Below are 19,411 nucleotides of genomic sequence, written 5' to 3'. Positions count from 1 at the left end.
GACGAAGCCGAGCCTCCGTAGCCCTTTGGTTGGAAAAATCCGAGTTCAAATCCTGTCTAGGACACGAAGAACTTTTACCTGGGCTTTTCAACTGAAGGCAAGTGACCTGGTCTCATACGGGGGTGATGGCAGGGATTTTCATCCCGGAAAATCAGGTTTTGCCCCAACCACAGACAAAAGAATACCCTATAGAGACATAGGGGATAACCAACTTATCCTCGAATTACGGTAATAAAATTCAAGGATACTTGGAGGGTGTGAGCACTTAAGTTCCTGTTAAGTGCACTCATAAAATGAAAAATATTTAACAATTAAAATATTTAATATTTTCCAACGTAGTCCCCATTATTTTACAAATTTATTAAATCCATCCATAAGATTATCAATGCTGAAAATTTTTTCTTCACTTTTATTCTTGCACTTAACAATGCATCGTTTCTTTGAATTCACTCATGAAATGGTTGAAAAATCAGTTTAGTCGTTAGAAAAGGATTCTTAATATATAAATTAAATGTATCCTGAAGCTGAATTTGTAGATACTTATGGATTTAAATAAACCAGACTTCAGCAATAAAAACTATCACCTATAATACCAAAACTAAAAACCTCGAAACAATTTGGTTTTACTGTAAGTGTGAAATAATAACTTTGAATCTGTGTGTGTGTGTGTGTGTGTGTGTGTGTGTGTGTGTGTGTGTGTGTGTGTGTGTGTGTGTGTGTGTGTGTGTGTGTGTGTGTGTGTGTGTGTGTGTGTGTGTGTGTGTGTGTGTGTGTGTGTGTGTGTGTGTTGTGGATAGAGAAAATTGCTCAATCTAATGATTACGTTTTACGTATATTTGCTCTTATAAGGTCTGCAAAGGAATGTTTTTCCGCTTGGTGAATCTCTGCACCCCTCTAGAACGAAAATTAAGAGACAGAGATCTTCTTAAATCATTTTAATATTAGTATTAAAACCAACATTATGTCAAAGCCGAATATAGAAACTATTAAAGTTTTGTAAAAAATAAATTTGACCAGAGATCTTACGGGAATACACTCCCCAGCATTCACGAGTTGTCTTAACGAGGACTACTTAAAAGACATAGGCGCTGCCCAAGCGAATATAAGCCGAAAAGCCGAATATATAGATGCTTGGGCCGCGCCTATGTCCTTAAAGTAGTCCTCGCTAAGGCAATTCGTGAATGCTGTGGAGTGTATTCCGGTAAGTTCTCTGGTCAACTTATTTTTACGAAACTGTCATAGCTTCTACATTCAGCTTTGAAATAATGTTGGATTTAATATCCACTTTGCTAGCATAATTTGCATCGCCTTTTGGCCCTTTATTTTAGTAATTTTAACATTAGTTCGATATTTCATTTCATTTTAGAAGTGTTTAAAGTGAAATCTGTTAGATATTTACTGCAAAAAAAAAAAAAACCAGAATATCTTTACAACCTTAAGTGTCACAAATCAATTTTGAAAGGATCATCACGATGGATTCAGGATTATGAAATCCTTATCAAAAATATTCAATTGAAAGCAGCATATCTAAAGGGAATCTTCTGCTTGCTTGGAAGCAGGAAATCCACTTTGATGAATTTCTTTTGGTATGAAAAAATAAATAAATAAAATAAAATGAAAACACGGATTTGCTGCTGCCCTGGAAGCGAGTGGAATCCATGTAAAGCAACTTGGGGAATAAATCATTAACCAAATCGTCTCTCCAGGGGTAACCACTCGGAAAATCTGCTTAACATAATGCCAAGAACCGGAGTAATAAATAAAACCCACTAGCCCGGGTTAATATTTTCCTCACGGCTAACTCTGTGTGTGTGCGCGTGTGTGTACCGAAATTTAATTTTCTACGGCCCGTCCTTGAGCAGCAGTGGACTGCACACTTCTTCAAGCGTCAGAATCTAACGTCGCACATCCCAATGATGAGTTCATTATGCTCTAGGTGACATCTCGCTCTCTCAAGCTCGCTCGCTGCCATTAACACGAGGTACATTATTGCTCAAAGGAGAAAATCTTAGCTCGTAACTCCTCCCTCGACCTGTTCCCATTTGCTCGAGTGAACGCGGCAAAAAACTGTTTCCCCACTTTTTTTAGAAGCATCTCTCAGAGGTTTGAATTTGCGAGCGACTTCTGCTTTTCATGACCGAGCCATTGACAATTAGTAAATGCATCGTATTTGATTCTCTTAGCTGTGTATAGGCATATAAGATGAACGTGTTTTTTGACGTCATCAAGTGATCGCTTTAAATCAGTTCGGTAGATTATATATTGTACTCTTTCGCAGGATTCTAGTACATTTTTGCCGAAGATCAATTTAACAATGTTATTGAAACTGAAGCCGTTAAATTAAATTACTTTCCCAATATCTTTTTCTTAACTTCAGAGAACATTCCCATCTTGCTCTCTACCGAGCCAAGTTTACTGCCGGGAGTTGAGGTTAACGGGTGTTAGCAGTTGCCTCATTCTCTTCTTAGTTCTCTAAGTCGCCGTTCATTCTTCTTGGCGCTGCTAGTGCTTTCCCTCCCAGATTAATAATAGAATTCATAAAATAAAGATTTATTTATTTTACTTTGTTTACGTTTATTTAATCATGCTTTGTTTATTTATTTTTGTTCCTTTAAATTTAGCTCTAATTTGTTTATTTTACTTAATTTTTAAATAGTTTATTTATAATTATATCTGTTTACTTTGATAAGCCCGTGTAGTCCTGTGGAAATGGCGGTTAGGTCCACAGTGCTAGGTCATCCCAAAAAAAGATAGTTTTAAGTTCGATTCTACTCGCCAGTCAGACGGCAGCTATCTCTGATTGGTCAAGGTGGAGAGATCAACTTCCCCTCAGTTTCCAAAAGGAAGATAGGGCTAAAACAGCCTAGCTTACTCCCTTTGGGAATAAAAGACGTTAGTGGATTTATTTTTATGTACCTTACTTATTTCTTAAAAACGTATTTCTTATTGAATGTGAATTTAGTAATCTATTTTTTTACAAAGAATTTATTCATTTACTTGCAATATGGTAGTATTATTTACTAAATTCACTTCATTGATAAAATTTAAATAGTTTATTTGTAGGTTTCCAGCATTTAAGTAACGTTATCTCTAAGACGTTTAAACTTTAAAGAATGACTCTTTGCTGTGGGAATACTCCAGAGAAGTTGCACACACTTTATCGATGTGATACGCATGCGCAGAAAAGGTTCCGTCAAACAGCAGATGATACATTGCTGTTTACTCCATTTGACGTGAAACTTACTCGAAGTATAGCTATAAGAGCAATTAATTTGAGAGATAAACTTCCACGTTAATTGCAGTTTTGGCTCTTATAGGAAACTATTAAAAGTTCCAAGATAATGTTGATTTTTTTAATACCAAACTCCTTTATAGCTGCATGCTTGTATACTGTACACATCTGTCAGTTCTATAATTCCGATGTATTTCTTGACATTGAAGAAAGGGAAACTCATAGAAACAAAATCCAAAATTAAAAATTTCAAACGTGCAGTTTTATTATTCTTTTTATTGAGAATGTAATGCAGACGATAACAAAGCTGTGATTTTTTATGAGCATGCAGAATTCACTGTTGCCATGGAAACATAAGAGCATGAGGTCACACTTATTTACGTTGATAACAAACACTTTTTTAAATTGTACTATAGAGATCTAGAGGCTACAGCGTGATAAAAAAAATATTAACAAATGTCTTTAAATTATCATGCTGCAAACTATACTACTATAACCAAACCTTTTCCAGTAATAATAGTTCATTAGGAAGAGCTTTTTAAACGATAAGAATATTTCACGTTTGCCACACCAGGTGGTGTGGCTATTTCAGGATCTCTAATAGGCTTGCTTAGATGAATGAAAACAGGCAAACGTAGACTAACAGAATCAACAGATAAAATTGCTTACACAAGGAGCTCATTACCAACAGGAAAAGAACGACGACAGAGAGAGAGAGAGAGAGGGGGGGGGGGGGGGAGAAAAGATAAAACTAACGCGCCAGCCAGCTGGATGATTAATTTTGAAACTAAGTCAACAAAAGGTGCATTTATGTTCCATTCGGGTTGATGCTTTTAAGTCAGAGCGTGGATCGCTTAATGAGTACGCGTGAGATAATGCATGTGTTGATCCTGTTTAAATTTACACCCGGTAACAAGTTTTCTTTTTCGTACTTCATTGTGTTCTCACCTATCAGTTGGGCCATTTGCACTATCGCAGTACTAAATCATTTAACTAGAATATTGTTAATTAAACTTCTGTATAAGCAGTCGTTATAACTAAATTTAGCTACATATTAAATTCGGAAGCTGTACTAACTTCAAATTCGGTCTTAATAAATGAATTAGGAAAATACATCTATTTCATTCCTATTGATAAGTTCATTAGTATTGTTAAAACATAAATGAATGCAACAGTTAAAAAACACTGTGTGCATATTCAGGATTGATCATTTATAAATTGTACAATGATCAATTCGCTTCCTTTATATCTCAGGATTCAAATAATATTTATATATATTTTATATAAATAATTATTTTTTTAAATATTTTCAAATAAAATTAATATGTTAAATCTAATTTTTTTTTGGAAAGTTTTTATAGATAAGCTAAATATATTTGCTACACCAATTGTTATCATTTATAACTATAATTCAAATTAAATTTGTAAGATAATTGTGAATAATAATTAAGAACAATAAAGCTCCTGAAACAGACGGAATCTCAAATATCAAATAAGGTGATCAAGCTGCTGCCTCGAAAAGCTGTAGTGCACCTGACCAGTATAATAAATGGAATCTTAAGATTTCACTATTTTCCTTCCACCTGGAAACTGGCTGATGTGATTCCTTTACATAAGCCAGGAAGGACCCACACCTACCGCAAAATTATCGTCCAATTAGTCTCATCTCCAATCTGGGTAAGGTTGCGGAGAAGGTCATCCTCTCACGACTCCAAACCTCCAAACCTCAGTAAATGACCTAAACATCCTCCCTAAAGAACAGTTTGGTTTTCGGCAACACCATAGTACTACCCAGCAAATCCACAGAATTGTCGAATACATCACCACCAGCTATAACCGGCGCCAGTGCACAGGAGCTGTTTTCCTAGACCTATCCACAGCATTTAACAAAATCTGGCATTTTGGACACCTGCACAAACTTATCTCAGCCGGTACTCACTAAAAATGGTTCATCTAATCCGTTCATATCTTCAGAATAGATCAATACAAGTCAAAATCAACGGTTCTACATCGTCCCAACGCCATATCTTTGCTGGAGTGCCGCGGGGATCCCTACTGGCTCTATTGCTGTTTTCTGTATACATATCGGACATCCAGCACAATCCGATGTCTTCCATTTTGGCCCTGTATGCGGACGATACAGCAATACTAACCAGATCTCTCCGACCCCATTTCATTACCAGAAAACTTCAAAAAACCTTCTAAAGCTGGAGGGTTGGTTCTCTAAATGGAGATTGGAAGTCCACCCCCAAAAAGCTCAGTCATTCTTTTCTCGAAAAGGCCAATGTCTCCTGCAGGAGATGTGTTACTATTCAATACTAAAGTTCCCTGGCAGACAGAAAAAAATTACCTGTGTGTGATTTTCGACAAAAAGCTATCTTTCAACCAACACATCAAGTCTACGTGCACAAAGGCATCTAAAGCCATCGCTCAGATCTATCCGCTAATTAATAGAAATAGCAAACTCAGCAACACCAGATGACGATTCGTCCTATAATCACCTATGCCTCTCCAGCCTGGAGCCACACCTCTAATACTAACATTATCAAAATACAGCGAGTGCAGAACAAGTGCTTGAGAATGATTCTGAACGCCCCGTGGTATGTTAGAAACAATCAACTCCACAGAGACACAAATATTCCCTATATTTTCTCTTTTCTGCAATCCTTAGCATCTAAGTTCTTCCTAAAGACGTCCACACATCCCAACGATTTGGTTCAGCAAGCTGCAGCACACGAGGCAACGGACATATTTAAATATAGAAGACCAAAAGCTATATTAGCCTCCTATAGCGATGCATAATCACCATGCCCATTCAGGGCGAGCAAATTGCTCATAAATTTTACCCTCACTGTAACCACAACAGATAGCGGGGGAAATATGAAAAGCATCTTGCTTCACCCCTAAAGACATAAATGTCAATTGTGAATTGTGAATAATAATCTTATGTATACCTCATTGTGGTGTTGAGGTAATCGAGACATAAATGAAGTGTCACATACATTAATATAATATATACATTAATATTTATTAATATATTCGGCTAACATTAATATAATATATACATTAATATATTCGGCTAATACAGGAAGCGTTTTCTGGTTGAATGAGTAGCTCGCCAGAGAAACTCCAGCTTGAAAGACACGACAGCTACTCGTATGTATCAGAAATGACGTAGAATGCAGTCAGGAGGAAGAAACTGAAAATGGAAAAAATGCTGAAAATTGATATCTGGAATGTAAGATCACTGACAAGAAAAAAAAGAAGAATTAATTAATTACGTGAAAATCATATACTGTATATATTTTTGTTTTAAAGAGTACTGTAAAAGAAATCAAAGATGATAAAGGTACATTAAAAATGAAGATATCCTAGATGTGTGGAATAGTTACTTTGAAAGGTAATTAAACGAAACAAGCAATGACTGAACCGTACTAGAAAATTTTCAAGAGAAATGCAAACAGAAATACATATTATCAGTAAGTACTTGATGCAGAAAAAGCAGTCAAATACCTGAAATCTAGAAAGGCAGCTGGAGTACATGATGACCAAGAAATGATTAAGTGTGGAGGTATAAAAGTTTTGCAGTGGTTCCCGTCTAGAATAAAGCTAAATGTGAGAATTTCATAGATCTGTGTGTGTGTTCACGGGACCGGTTTGTCTACTTGTGGAATGAAAAACGCCAGATAAACTGGCGGAAAAAACCCTACTGCCTGCGCCCAAGACCGGTTAACTTGGCTATGGCTTAGGAAGATCCTTCAGCTCCTCACGTCACCTACGAGAACCGAACCTAGGACACTCCTTCCCCAGGCATATGGTTGCGAAGCCACTAGGCTAACCGTGCGGACAGAAGTGCCTTAGAAGCATGCAATGTTAATATGACAATATTGGAGTGTTGACAAGTAACAGACTGATTTACATTTAATATTACATTTAATCTATTTAATGAATAATTTAAATCAAGAGATACAAAAAAGAGATCTACAACCTTCATCGGGCGTATAATACGAAAAGAGAAATACAAAAATATACACGTACGTTACAAGAGAAACAACATCAATAAATTAGCTTACAAAAGTATTGCTGACATTCTGGATGTCATAATATTGTTGGCCACGTTCACACGGGTATGATCTCGAATACGCCAAAGTTTGGACAAGTGATAAAGTTTAATAACTAAATTTTAGAACTAATTAAGAATACTTGTATATACATAGACACCGAATAACAATTGAATAATAAACACAGAATAAAGATAGAGTGAAGAAATTAAAATAACCAAAGGGATTAGACAAGGTGACTCATTAAGGCCCGTCTTATTTAAGTTATTGATTGATGAAATAATAAATAAAAAAGTAAAGAAAATAAAAAGCGTGTGGAATACAAACTAAAATGAAAATGAATGGAAAATGGGATGTGTCGATGATGTAATGTTGATAACAGAAAATGAAGGTGTCCTATAAAGAATGCAACAGAAAAGAAAAATATAAGGATATTAATAGAAAAAAACACTCCCCCACCCCCAATACGGAATGCGTTACCTTGAGAGAAGTAGATCCAACCCTCTTGCAATGGGAGAGGCCTTCACCCAGTAGCGGAAAAGATACAAGTTCAATATCATATATATTATTAGTTCGAAATGTTATATTTATTTTACGTATAAGTTATTTAGATATTGTGCAGGTATTAATTTATGTTATGTATGTGCCTCTTCGGACTTCTACCAGTCTCGATGCATCTCTTGTTCTTCGATTCTTTGTCGTTGATGACGGCTAGCGAAGAAAAGAATCACCAACAGCTGTTACCGTCTTAATTCTTAAACAGCAAATATCTTCCGGAAGTTCAGCTTGACTGAGACTAGCGAGAACTGATGTTTATAACAAGGCGTATTCATTGAAAGTCGGTGAGAGACGAGATTACAGGTGGCAGCATCCTCCTTCATCCATTCTCGAAATATCAGAGACGAAAATTCTTTTATATGAATTTATTGAGAATTTAAATGTCACTGTTTTCGTATTTTACTTCCTCTTATGGTTGAACTTGATCATACTTTCATGTCACCTTAATCATTTCATAAGAATAATGAGTAATAGAATTTCTTTGGAATATTGAGGCTTCGAATACTTCCTTAAAATATACGACAAACGAAAAAACCTTCTTTGGGAATATTTCTTCAAAAATGTTTATGTACTCAAAGAATACTAATAACTTCATTTGATAATATATTTGCAAAGACACCTCGAGCTCTCAATCAGCGATAGTCATATCAATTTATATCAGCGATATCAATTTACCCCTTCATGCCCTTCAATTATTTTTCCGAACGATGTGCGACATTACCTGTTGTAACTCTCTCTTGGCATCACATTAACAAGTTGTAATCAGCCAACCTTCCGTTGACCGAATATTTGTTTTATTCTCGGTACTTTCTAGACCAGAGGTCTTCAACGCATGGACCGCGGAGCTCTTTGCCGTGGCCCGCCGGCCATTTTGAAAAAATAACTACTTAACATTAAAACGCGATTAAATAAAAAATAATTTCAATGACGCCCGCTGGCCACTAAGCTATACTGCGGTATTTAGAATTGTAAGATGCTTTCCAGATTGACAAGGAAAGCTGTGCGTTTGATACTTTATATAAAATCCTATAAAAATAAATATTAAATAGACATGCTTCTTCAGCCGTCTACCAGCGCCAAGCGGTACTTAAGTACTAGTACTAACGTCGCAGGTAGATGGCTAAAGCAGTAGTTCATTGGAGTGCGCTGTCTAGTGCCTTCCAGATACATCTCGAAGGTTCTCGATACTTCGTTATTTTCACATAAATACAAGAGGATTTCATCCACAGTCAGTCAGTCAGTCGTGAACAGTGTGATATTTTTGTATAAGCGCACGCAGGTTCGTCGTGTCGGCCATAGCCTATTGTGGTTTTATATTTCCAAACTTTTTTCATTAGTGTGAGACATATTCAGTGGATAATAACCGTTACACGGCCATTTTGGATCCTATTTTGGGTTCACCTTCCATCACTATGGCGTCTACAAGTAAAAAGCGTAAATCAAGTGATTCTTGACGGGGTTTTAATGACAAGTGGACCATTTTTTTTTTTTTTTGTGCCGATCGACGACAAGCCGGTGTGTTTAATTTATCGTGAGCCAGTGTCAGTATCAATAGAATACAATATAAAACGACACTATGAGACAAAGCATGCGTCCAATTTCGATCACCTTCAAGGGCGGCTTCGTGTGGACAAAGTGAACCATCTCCAAATTGATTTAAAATGCCAGCAGGGTATGTTTAAAATGCATAGGGAAGAGAGCGAAGCATGCGTCAAAATAAGTTATGTAATAGCTGAAAAAATTGCTAAAAAATCAAAAGCCTTCTTGGACGGCAAGTTTGTGAAAGAGTGTCTCATCGTTGCTGGGACATTCTGTGCCCAAATAATAAGGAAGTGTTTAAAAAACCGAGTTTCTCTGGGGTAACTGTATCACGACGTGTTGAATAACTTGCCAATGACATTGAAGGAACTTTAAAAAAAAACGGTCGTCCGAATTTACGTCATATTCACTTGCTTTAGATGAGAGCACAGATGTGAAGGATACAGCACAACTGGCTATCTTTGTCCGTGGCATTGATCAACAATTCACTGTGACAGAAGAACTGCTAGCGCTCGTAACTATGAAGGGAATGACGAAAGGCACTGATATTCTTGAAGCCGCCAAGAAAATGCTCTAGCTTTCCGACCTCAGCTTAACCAACCTCGAGGGTGTGGTACCAACCCTGTTGGTACCACACCCTCGAGTGCTATGGCGGGAAAGAACGAAGGGTTTGTTGCGTTGCTACGGAAAGAAGAACCGGAACTAGAAGGAAAAGATTTCGTCCATTACCACTGTTTAACCCACCAGGAGAATTTGTGCGCGAAAACTATTGGATTTGAGAATGTCATGAAAGTTATTGTGACTGTTGTCAACATTATTAGGGCAAGAGGATTCTGAGGATGCATTCCCTAATTGAATCATCGTCAATTCCAAGAGTTTTTGACCCAAGCGTGTGAAGTGGATCACGGCGATGTGGTTTATTATAGTGACGTGCGTTGGTTGAGCAGAGAGAAGGTTCTTAAAAGAGTCTTTGACTTAAGGAGCGAAATACAGTAGTTCATGCAAACCAAGGAGAATCTGATTGCAGAATTTAACGATCCGAAGTGGGTGACAGACTTTGCCTTTGTGACCGATATCTCGCTGCATATGAATGATCGCGGCTACAATCCAAAGATCAACTGGTGCACACTCTGTTTGATCACATGAAAATTAGTGATTTTCGTTACTAACAGTCTTCTTTAGATTTATTTTCAATGCCATTCAGTGTCAATGCTACCGAAATGCCAGGCTCAGTACAAATGGAGTTGCTTGAACTCAAAACAACTCTTCTTTGAGAGAAAAATTATTCAATGTGCCCTTGCTTACATTTTACAAAGACTACATTTCTGAGGATGCATTCCCTAATCTTCGTCAGCATGCTTTGAAGATGTGTGCTTTGTTAGGAAGCACATACTTGTGTGAGCAGTTCTTCTCCAGAATGAAGCATGCGAAGTCCAAGACAAAAACTCAAATTACGGACCAACATCTCGAGAATACTCTGCGCATAGCGACTTCCAACATTGATGCCAACATCGACAAGCTGGTCAAGGAAAAACATTGCCAAGTTGCTCATTGACATTGTAAAAAATGAACGTTTTCTTCATTAAATTATCTTTTTTCAAGAATTGATTGTATTTACTTATCATGAACCCGACTCCTACCTACCTCTTAAAGCTGAGTTTGTTTATTTTTATAGGATTTTACGTAAAGTATCAAATGCACAGCGTTCCTTGTGAATCTGGAAAGCATCTTACAATTCTAAATACCGCAGTATAGCTTAGTGGCCGGCGGGCTTCATTGAAATTTTTAGACCCCTGTTCCAGACAATGCTGTGAGCAAAGTATCCAGTAAGACAACAATTTAAATGAGCGTATATTTGCTTAAACAAATGCAATCATACACAATGTTCTACTACCTAACCACTTGCTTTGCATGGCTCTGTAAGGTAATAACCATTCTTCGACAAAGCCTTCAAGATGCCAGCGGTGTGCATCATAAACTAAAAACTCACTTAACTAATCCTTGAAGATAATTCTTTTAAAATATTAAGTTTATATATTTTCTTGAGGATTTTTTCCCTTCAGAGTATTGTTGATATTTTCCAAGAAATTAACATTTACAGAATAAATTTTATAAATGCTGTCTGACAAAGAACAGGTTGTTAAAAAACACTTCCTCAATGTTCTCAATTCTGTTTCATGGAATACGTTCTTTATAATTTTTTAAAGTATAGAATAAATCACAGGCAGCTCATCTTCAGAAGTTATCACAAAAAGTACTTCAATCATTCTCTTTATTTAAGCAGTATATATATATATATTTTTTTTCCCCATTTAACTGCATAAACACAACTTTTACCGTGTGAGTGTAAAAATAAAGAAAATCGAATTATTGTATTATTTTATCACTTCCATTTGCTAATACGATCTCTGGCAATTTTGTTCAAAATTTACACACTATTTACACAGTATTCCAGTATTTACTATTTTACATTTTAAATCAATTCAATTAATTGGAACCGTATTTAATTTATGTGAAAAGTATAATTCATTCAATTTAGCTCTATTTTAATGCATATAATCGTTATCCTAGGAACTTACGGCACTAATGTGCTTTGTTTACAACCTTTAGTAAGTCGGATTCACATAAAAAAAAAAGGTCAAACTTTATATCTGTTCACACCTCATTTAATTAGCTGTTAACGAAATCAGGTTTAGAAAACCTAACATTAGCTTGTAATTATTTACGTTTAAAGCAATTATCACACAACTTCTCAGTCTAAGGCTATAAATTTCTCATCGACCCTGTGTTTTCAAGGTCAAAGATAAATGTTAGTTTAAATCAAAATATTCGCGTTTTCGTGTATTTTTTTATTGAATCAAAGCAAACCGAGCTGTTTCAGCCAATGATAGAATTGTAGAAATAGGATAATAATAATTATTAGAATTGGATCGTTATTTAAATGAATAGTGCAAGTAAAGCAATTATAATTCGTACACTACATGCCTGCTTCAAATTTCACATGCTTTTATCTTAATGTTCGATCCATGTACCCACACATAACTGAGTGCTTCTATAAATACCGTAGATTCTGTGATGCGAATAATAAACTCCAAAAATAACTTTTAAAATAACTAACATGAATTTGGTCCGGTGATATAAGGTAAAAGGGTTGAGAAAAAGGAGTCTTGCGGGGTAAAAAAAAAAAAAAAAATTCTTGTAATGGTTGAAGTGTTTGTATATGGAGGACGTAAATCTTTTCTGAAAGACGGCATCCTCCTGTGCATTCTTTGACTATTCCGAATACGACTTCACCTCCCAACCAATCAGCTATAAACAAGAACCATCTATCACTCCGGGAAGTCATCAGATTTCTGCGCTCCCTCACTGCCAAACTCCTAATCGTTATCTTCTTCAGTTTCTTACCCTTTTCAGGCTAATAATGCTCCACTGGCAGGCTTCAAAGTGAATGACATTTTTTTTTTTCTTTTAGTCTGCAGTGAATGATAAATGTCGACTAGGATACTGATCAATCTACCTCATTCTTCTTCTATTCTTTGACTTTCTGACGACCTAGACTTATTTGGCTTTAAAAAAAATGGAATATCGGAGAAAAGGCGATAACGGAATAAAAGCACGAGGTGTAATACGTATAATGGAAATTTGTGGCAGATGCTCAAGGAAAACGTCACAAAAGATGATCACCAGGGCGAAAGATATTTTGTAAATTTATTTGTATTATTATAATATATTTTAGACTATTTGAAATTTTGAATAATTTAAGAAAAATTATATTGATAATTTTGTGAGCTGCAATAGTAAGCATGGGTCTCAAAATAAACTACCAACTATTTTTTTTTCAAATTTTCCGAAAAAATTTCAAAAATGTTTCACATTTTTTCAAAAAATTTCAAATTTTTGAAGAATTGATAAAAATGTTTGAAAAAGACTAAAAATTTCTTACAGTATTTAAATTTTTATTACAAAAAGTTTACAATTTTCAAACAAAGATCTATGGTCTATTAAAAATAAACAATTTATCAGCATTAAAAATTCTATTATGAAAACAATCATATTTTGTTTGATACTTCTTTCGTATCTTTATAATGTGTGAAAATTATGATAAATTTAGATCAGCGACAACTCCGGCATATTGCAAAGTTATACATTTCTGGATAATGATGTTCTGTTCCCCAACAGACACACACACACACAACATTCTTCCGATATTGTTCTTTAAATTTCGAAACTGCCAGCTGTCTTTAAAGCATAGATCTTGATTTTTATTAAATTCTTTAATTTTTAAAAAATTATTTCTTTGTTCAAAAACATGAAATATAAATATTCATGCAAATGTAAATAGCAGATCGATCACGAAGTTAAAATCATTCGTGAATTGCCTGGGTATGTGGTTTAGAATTCTAAAATTCCTTATAGACTCATAAATATGCTGGAACAAAACTGGCTCAGCGATTTACAGCTTCCGTCGTTCATTTAATAAACAAAAAATTTTAAGCCCACACATTTTCATGAAGCTATGATAGGTGCAAGAGAACTTAATTTTTGGATGCTTTTATCTCTTGATAACGTTTATCATCCTAGAAATAAGAATTCGTCAGTTAATCACTGATCAGTAATAATTTGATAAAAATCTAATTAGTTTTTCTTTCCTTTTCTTCCCTCCCCCTACATATATTCATCCTCCTTTACACTATATGCAGTGGCAACTATTCTGCAACTAAAATTTAACAATAAAAATATATTTGTTACTGAACGAGAAATTTTTGTGCAGCCTTATGTGTTAAAAATTTCTAAGAAATAGTTTTTATAATGAAATAATTTTTTAATTTAGTTAAACATTAAAATCTAAATAATTTAAATTTAAGACGCTTTTCAAAGAACAAATTGTCATTTCAAAGAGGCTTTTAATTTAAATTAAAAGCCTTTTTGAACTCGCGCTATTACAGATACTAAATACAACTTAGGTAGTTAGGCTTTGGGTCATGAAATGGTGGTATTTGTTTGGCAATTTCTCTCTCTCTCTCTCTCTCTCTCTCTCTACTCCCTGAAAAGCTTAGATTCATTGGTAGTATAGGCTCATTATCATTGAAGGGTTGGAGAGTGGAGAATAGTTGCCTCTTCATAAAAGTTAGGGCTAAAGGAGCTCCTCTGCCTCCCCGTTAGGGAATATACAGCATGAAAGGATTTACTAAAATACAAGAATGTTTGGAAAATTTGTAAAGAATTACAATTTTAGAAAACTTTTTTTTAAAATTTGCTTTATTTAAATTTTATTTACGGTTTCATGAACTTTATTTCACAAAATTGTAAATAGAAACGTCGGTTGATCTTGTTCAAACGCTGTAGAAATTATTCTGCAAGCAAATCCAGTTTCTCGCCGAAAATACTGGAGTTGCACCTTTTAAATAAACTTGAAAAAATTCAAAAAGAGACAGAAAGAGTCAGTTATATCCCTTAAAAAACAGAATGGAAAAAATACAAGATATTTAATTTGTAATATTTTGCATAAATAAAATTTAGATGAAGAATAAATAATTTAAAATCTGAGATTAAAATACGACACCAAATCAAAATATAAATATAAGAAAATAAAGTCTCTTACCTATGTGATGGAGCTGTTCTGAACTATGGAAGGGTGTGGAATAGGTCCGTAATTGAACGATTAGCTTATAGGGGTCGCTGCGGTCTGTGTTTAAAACAAGATAAGTGACGAAAGGAAAAAGACCTAAATGAGGAAAGAAATGTTTGAATATCAGGTATACTGTTTTAGTTTATATTATTATTATTATTATTTTATTCACATAATTGATACACAGTCAAAACAAGATATCATATAAATAAAAATTTGACTGGTGATTCAGAACAATTCAGATTCTACCCAAGAATCTAAGAATTGTCCGTCAGGTAGCGTCGTAAAATATGGACTGTTCCAAGTAATGCTGTTTTTTGTAGGTCATATGGGGTCACTTCGTTGAAGTTTAATTGCTGTAAATAGTTGGATAGCGTCTTTGAAGTTGCACCGATAACTACTGGGATGACTGTGTTTAAGCCACAGTCGGCCAACTTCGATTGCCAGATCTCGATATTTAGTAATTTTTTCCAGTTCTTTGTTGTTAATGTTGTTATCACTGGATACTGCGATATCAATAATCCAAACCTGTCGATGTTCGATAATTGTGATATCAGGTCTATTGTGTTCCAAATGCAGATCAGTTTGTATTCGAAAGTCCCACAGAATTTTGCTGTTTCGTTTTCCAATACTATCTCCATTTTATGCTGCCACCAGTTATCCGAAGTTATTATTATCATTATTCATCATCATCATCATCATACGTATCAAGGATTTAGGCCTGGTATGGCCTGTTCCGGCCTCAGAAGTCATCGTTGAATCGTTTAAGAGGACGTCCTGGTTTTCTTTTTCCTAATGGCTTGTACTTTAAGGCTTGTTTTGGTAATCTTTCTGTTTTCATTCTTTGAACGTGTTCCATCCATTTATGTTTATATTTTTTAATTTTTTTTTTCTATTACTGATTCCTGGTTTAATACTTTCATAATTTCTTCTAATGATTATTATTATTATTATTGTTGTTGTTGTTGTTACTGACCATTCTGTTAAAGAGTCAATGAGTAAAGAAGTGCCGATCACGAGAATAGTTTCCAGTAGACAAAAACGGATAATTTAGGCACTCCAGGCATACAAAATCACCTCTTTTTGATCATCTGTTGGCACTGGCACTCCACAAGTCCATGATATGCTTTGATAGGGAAGGATAATTGCTTCTCAATAGAGTGAATCATTTTTTTTATGTATTTCTTTAAGTACCCAATTCATTCTAGAATCAAATCTCCCACGCCATTAATTTTATCGTTGGACAGTTTCTGGTAAAATGCTTGCCAAACCAAATAAAAACTTTTTTTTTTTTTCTTTTAAGCTTCGAGCGCTTTCTTTCTGTCTCTTCGTTTCTTTAACGTCTGTTCAAATTTAGGCTGTTCAAATCGCATCCAAAAAATACGAAGAGGCTTTTTTTCCAAACTTAGTTGTCTGATATTTCATTACATTCACAAACAGTCCAGGTTATTTACTTCCAGAAACATTAACTGATTTCTTAGCAAAAAGTTCTTGAAAGTGAAACAAAAACAGAAATAACATTAACTATCTTAATGATCTCAGAGAATTACTCACTTGTAATGGAAAACTTAAGTCTCGGGTTTCGTGAAATTTCATATCTCACTGATGAAATATAAACTTGGGACTTGAAAACAAGCAAATATATAAAAAGAGTGTTTACAAATTGCAGATGTTATTTCCACTGGGAGAAGTAATTCTCATGAAGTGTGAACACAAGCAGAATGTAATTGTTCTTTTCGTCATTTCCAAGTACCTCGGGGAATTTCAGCAGATGTCTAGTAAACACCGAATAATGATATTACCTGTCAAAGTACAGAACCTTTCCTGTTCATTACAAACTCCATACGGCATAGTTTACTCTTTGTAAAAAGTTAGAATGATGGTGAGAGTAGATTCCTATTATCCATTCTCGTTTATGGCTCTTAAATGATATGATTTTTCACATAAAAATGAATTTACGGTATGTAATTTACTGCATCGAAATTCTCAGAGATCACAAGTCATACTCAGTACAAATCCTTTCATTATTTACTATCGTAAATAATTATCTTTTTTTTTAGGGTGTTGTACTCGTACTAAGAAACGTTTGCACGAATACTGTACATTATACTCGTATTTTAGATCAACACAGCTGTAAAGTGATTTCTCTCCCTTAGGGTTTCGTAGCTATTAAATATGGTTTTCAAATTAACTCTATTTTTAGCAGATTAATGTCATACTTATTAGGCTTAATGAATTTTGTAAGCAGCATTAATGAAACTGAAAACGACCTCCTGTTAACATCACCTGTGTCATTCTATTGCTTAATTATACTTGGTAATAATTAGACACGTTTAATCAGGGCTTCAGTAATTGCTTATTAAATACGAGTGTAAACTATTTATAAGTGGAAGAAGTGATACTTCTCTGCAATTGGGCGCGAACAGAGCGCCACTCTGTGGTAATCAATGCATCAAGCAAACGATAAATCTATTTATTTAGAAATTAATTATTTCAGACCAAAATATCAAAAATATCAACGACCAAACGGTTAATTTTAAATGTATTTCATACATTTAAAATTAATATTTTAAATTTATCTAGAATGTTTTATATAAACAGTTTTTTTGGTGAATTTTAAGTTCTACAAAATTTAGATACATTTTCTATAAAATGATATAGGCTTAGAGAATCGCTTCGTATAAATGCTTAAGAAAGATGGTAGAGGAATAGGATTCTTCAAGAAGTTAAAAAACTGTGTCTACTAAATTTTTTTGTGTGCTTTCTTAGTACTTTTCTGCACAACGGTTTAATTTAGTTTGCTCATTAACAAACACAAAGACTAGGAAAACATTGCCAGAGAAAATAATTAAACTTCAGGGTATTTAGGATAATTTTATGATAGCAACGAAGGACTAATGTGTGTTCGTATTTATTTACCAACCATTAGTGTCTTCTTTAAGCAAAATATATCTGTCGTTTTTGTTTTTCCTGGATCTTTATTACCATTCTCCGAAACTTTATTCTTATTTTAATGAACAACATTTAGATGCGAAGGAAAAAAAGAAAAGTTAGAAAAACGAAAACTAAAACTCAATAATTTTGTGTGTATAATAGCAAGACATTTTATTAACAAATGAAAAAGGGGCAAGGTAGAATGAGTATAAGTTTAATATACAGGAGGAGAGAGAGAGAGAGAGAGAGAGAGAGAGAGAGAGAGAGAGAGAGAGAGAGAGAGAGAGAGAGAGAGAAAGAGAGAGAGACTTCTAGTGAGACTGTTGGTAATCGTTTAGTATCCTGAATTCCTGATGGTTCGCACTAAACCTCTACACTTCTAAGTCCAATCCTTGTTAAGAGAACTTAATTCAAACACCAACATTTGAGCTTGACAAGAAGCTAATAATTCATATAACGTGAATTACAAGCTAAAACGCATTTGAATCCCTACACAATAGCACTTTCGATCTGGTAAGGCTTCTGTATGTCCTTGAAGCTTCAAGGCTTCGTTGCACACACTCACATATACAAATTGCTGTATAATAAGTTCTGGTAGATGGTCGTTGTGTAATAACCCAAACGCAAATAAAGCATTAACAAAACAGCAAAAGAGAGAGAGAGAGAGAGAGAGAGAGAGAGAGAAAAGGATGGAGGGGGGGGTGTTTCTCAGCTGTTGTCGACTCATTATTTGCAACCCACAAGAGACAGGGAGTGGAATTAATTCTAGTAGCTTGACAATGACACTATAAAGTAATTAGGCTGACATCGTACACTGACTACCAAACATGTTTCTACCGTGGGATCTAAATTATTATGTAGAAACTTTTATTTACGCCAAGATGAAAGTAATTTGCATATTTGTTTCGCTTTCGGTTGTCTTAAAATATGCAATGGGAAGTATGCATTAAGAAAATGAATGACAGTTATTTCGATAAACTTAAACCATAAGAATAAATAGAATAAACACGACTTTTCTTTACTGTATTTCAGAAATGATTAGCATCCCTCAATATGTTATTCCTTTAAGTCTATTTTCGTGCAATGTGGGTACGTCAAAACCGTTAATTAATCCTCAAGCATTGGCCACCACAGTTAGGCTTAACGATGATATTCGTTGTCTGGAAATTCTCTCGCATCGAATATAATCATACGTAAAGCGACACTAGACCACAAATTGGAAGATGCATTCAAGAGAGCAATTCTCTCTCTCTCTCTCTCTCTCTCTCTCTCAACTCAGCTCGATTCAGTGACTGTCGTAAAGTATCAAGCTACAGCAGATGTTAATGCAAATCACTTTCGATTTCCCGCTATCATCTGAAGTCGCGATGTACGGTCGGCAATCAGAGGCCAGGTAATTTATAGAGGGAGTCAATAATCCTCTCCATGCTAGAAGATCGTAAACAAACATGACCGAAA

At 34.8% G+C, this 19,411-nt stretch overlaps 1 protein-coding gene across 1 annotated transcript in view; it reads right to left on the bottom strand.

Annotated features, from left to right (window-relative positions):
- LOC150093768 (uncharacterized) overlaps positions 1-19,411 on the bottom strand; it is a 48,068-nt gene that overhangs the window by 7,001 nt on the left and 21,656 nt on the right. The window contains exon 3 of the mRNA XM_090412510.1: positions 14,993-15,115. Coding sequence (XP_090268636.1) covers positions 14,993-15,115 — 123 coding nt within the window. The remainder of the gene's footprint in view (positions 1-14,992; positions 15,116-19,411) is intronic.

The sequence above is a fragment of the Typopeltis vanoorti genome, chromosome 23 (genome assembly GCF_054136105.1).
Source record: "Typopeltis vanoorti isolate ZY-2024b chromosome 23, IOZ_Tvanoo_1.0, whole genome shotgun sequence".
Classification (NCBI taxonomy): domain Eukaryota; kingdom Metazoa; phylum Arthropoda; class Arachnida; order Uropygi; family Thelyphonidae; genus Typopeltis; species Typopeltis vanoorti.
This window is presented reverse-complemented; position numbering and strand designations above follow the sequence as displayed.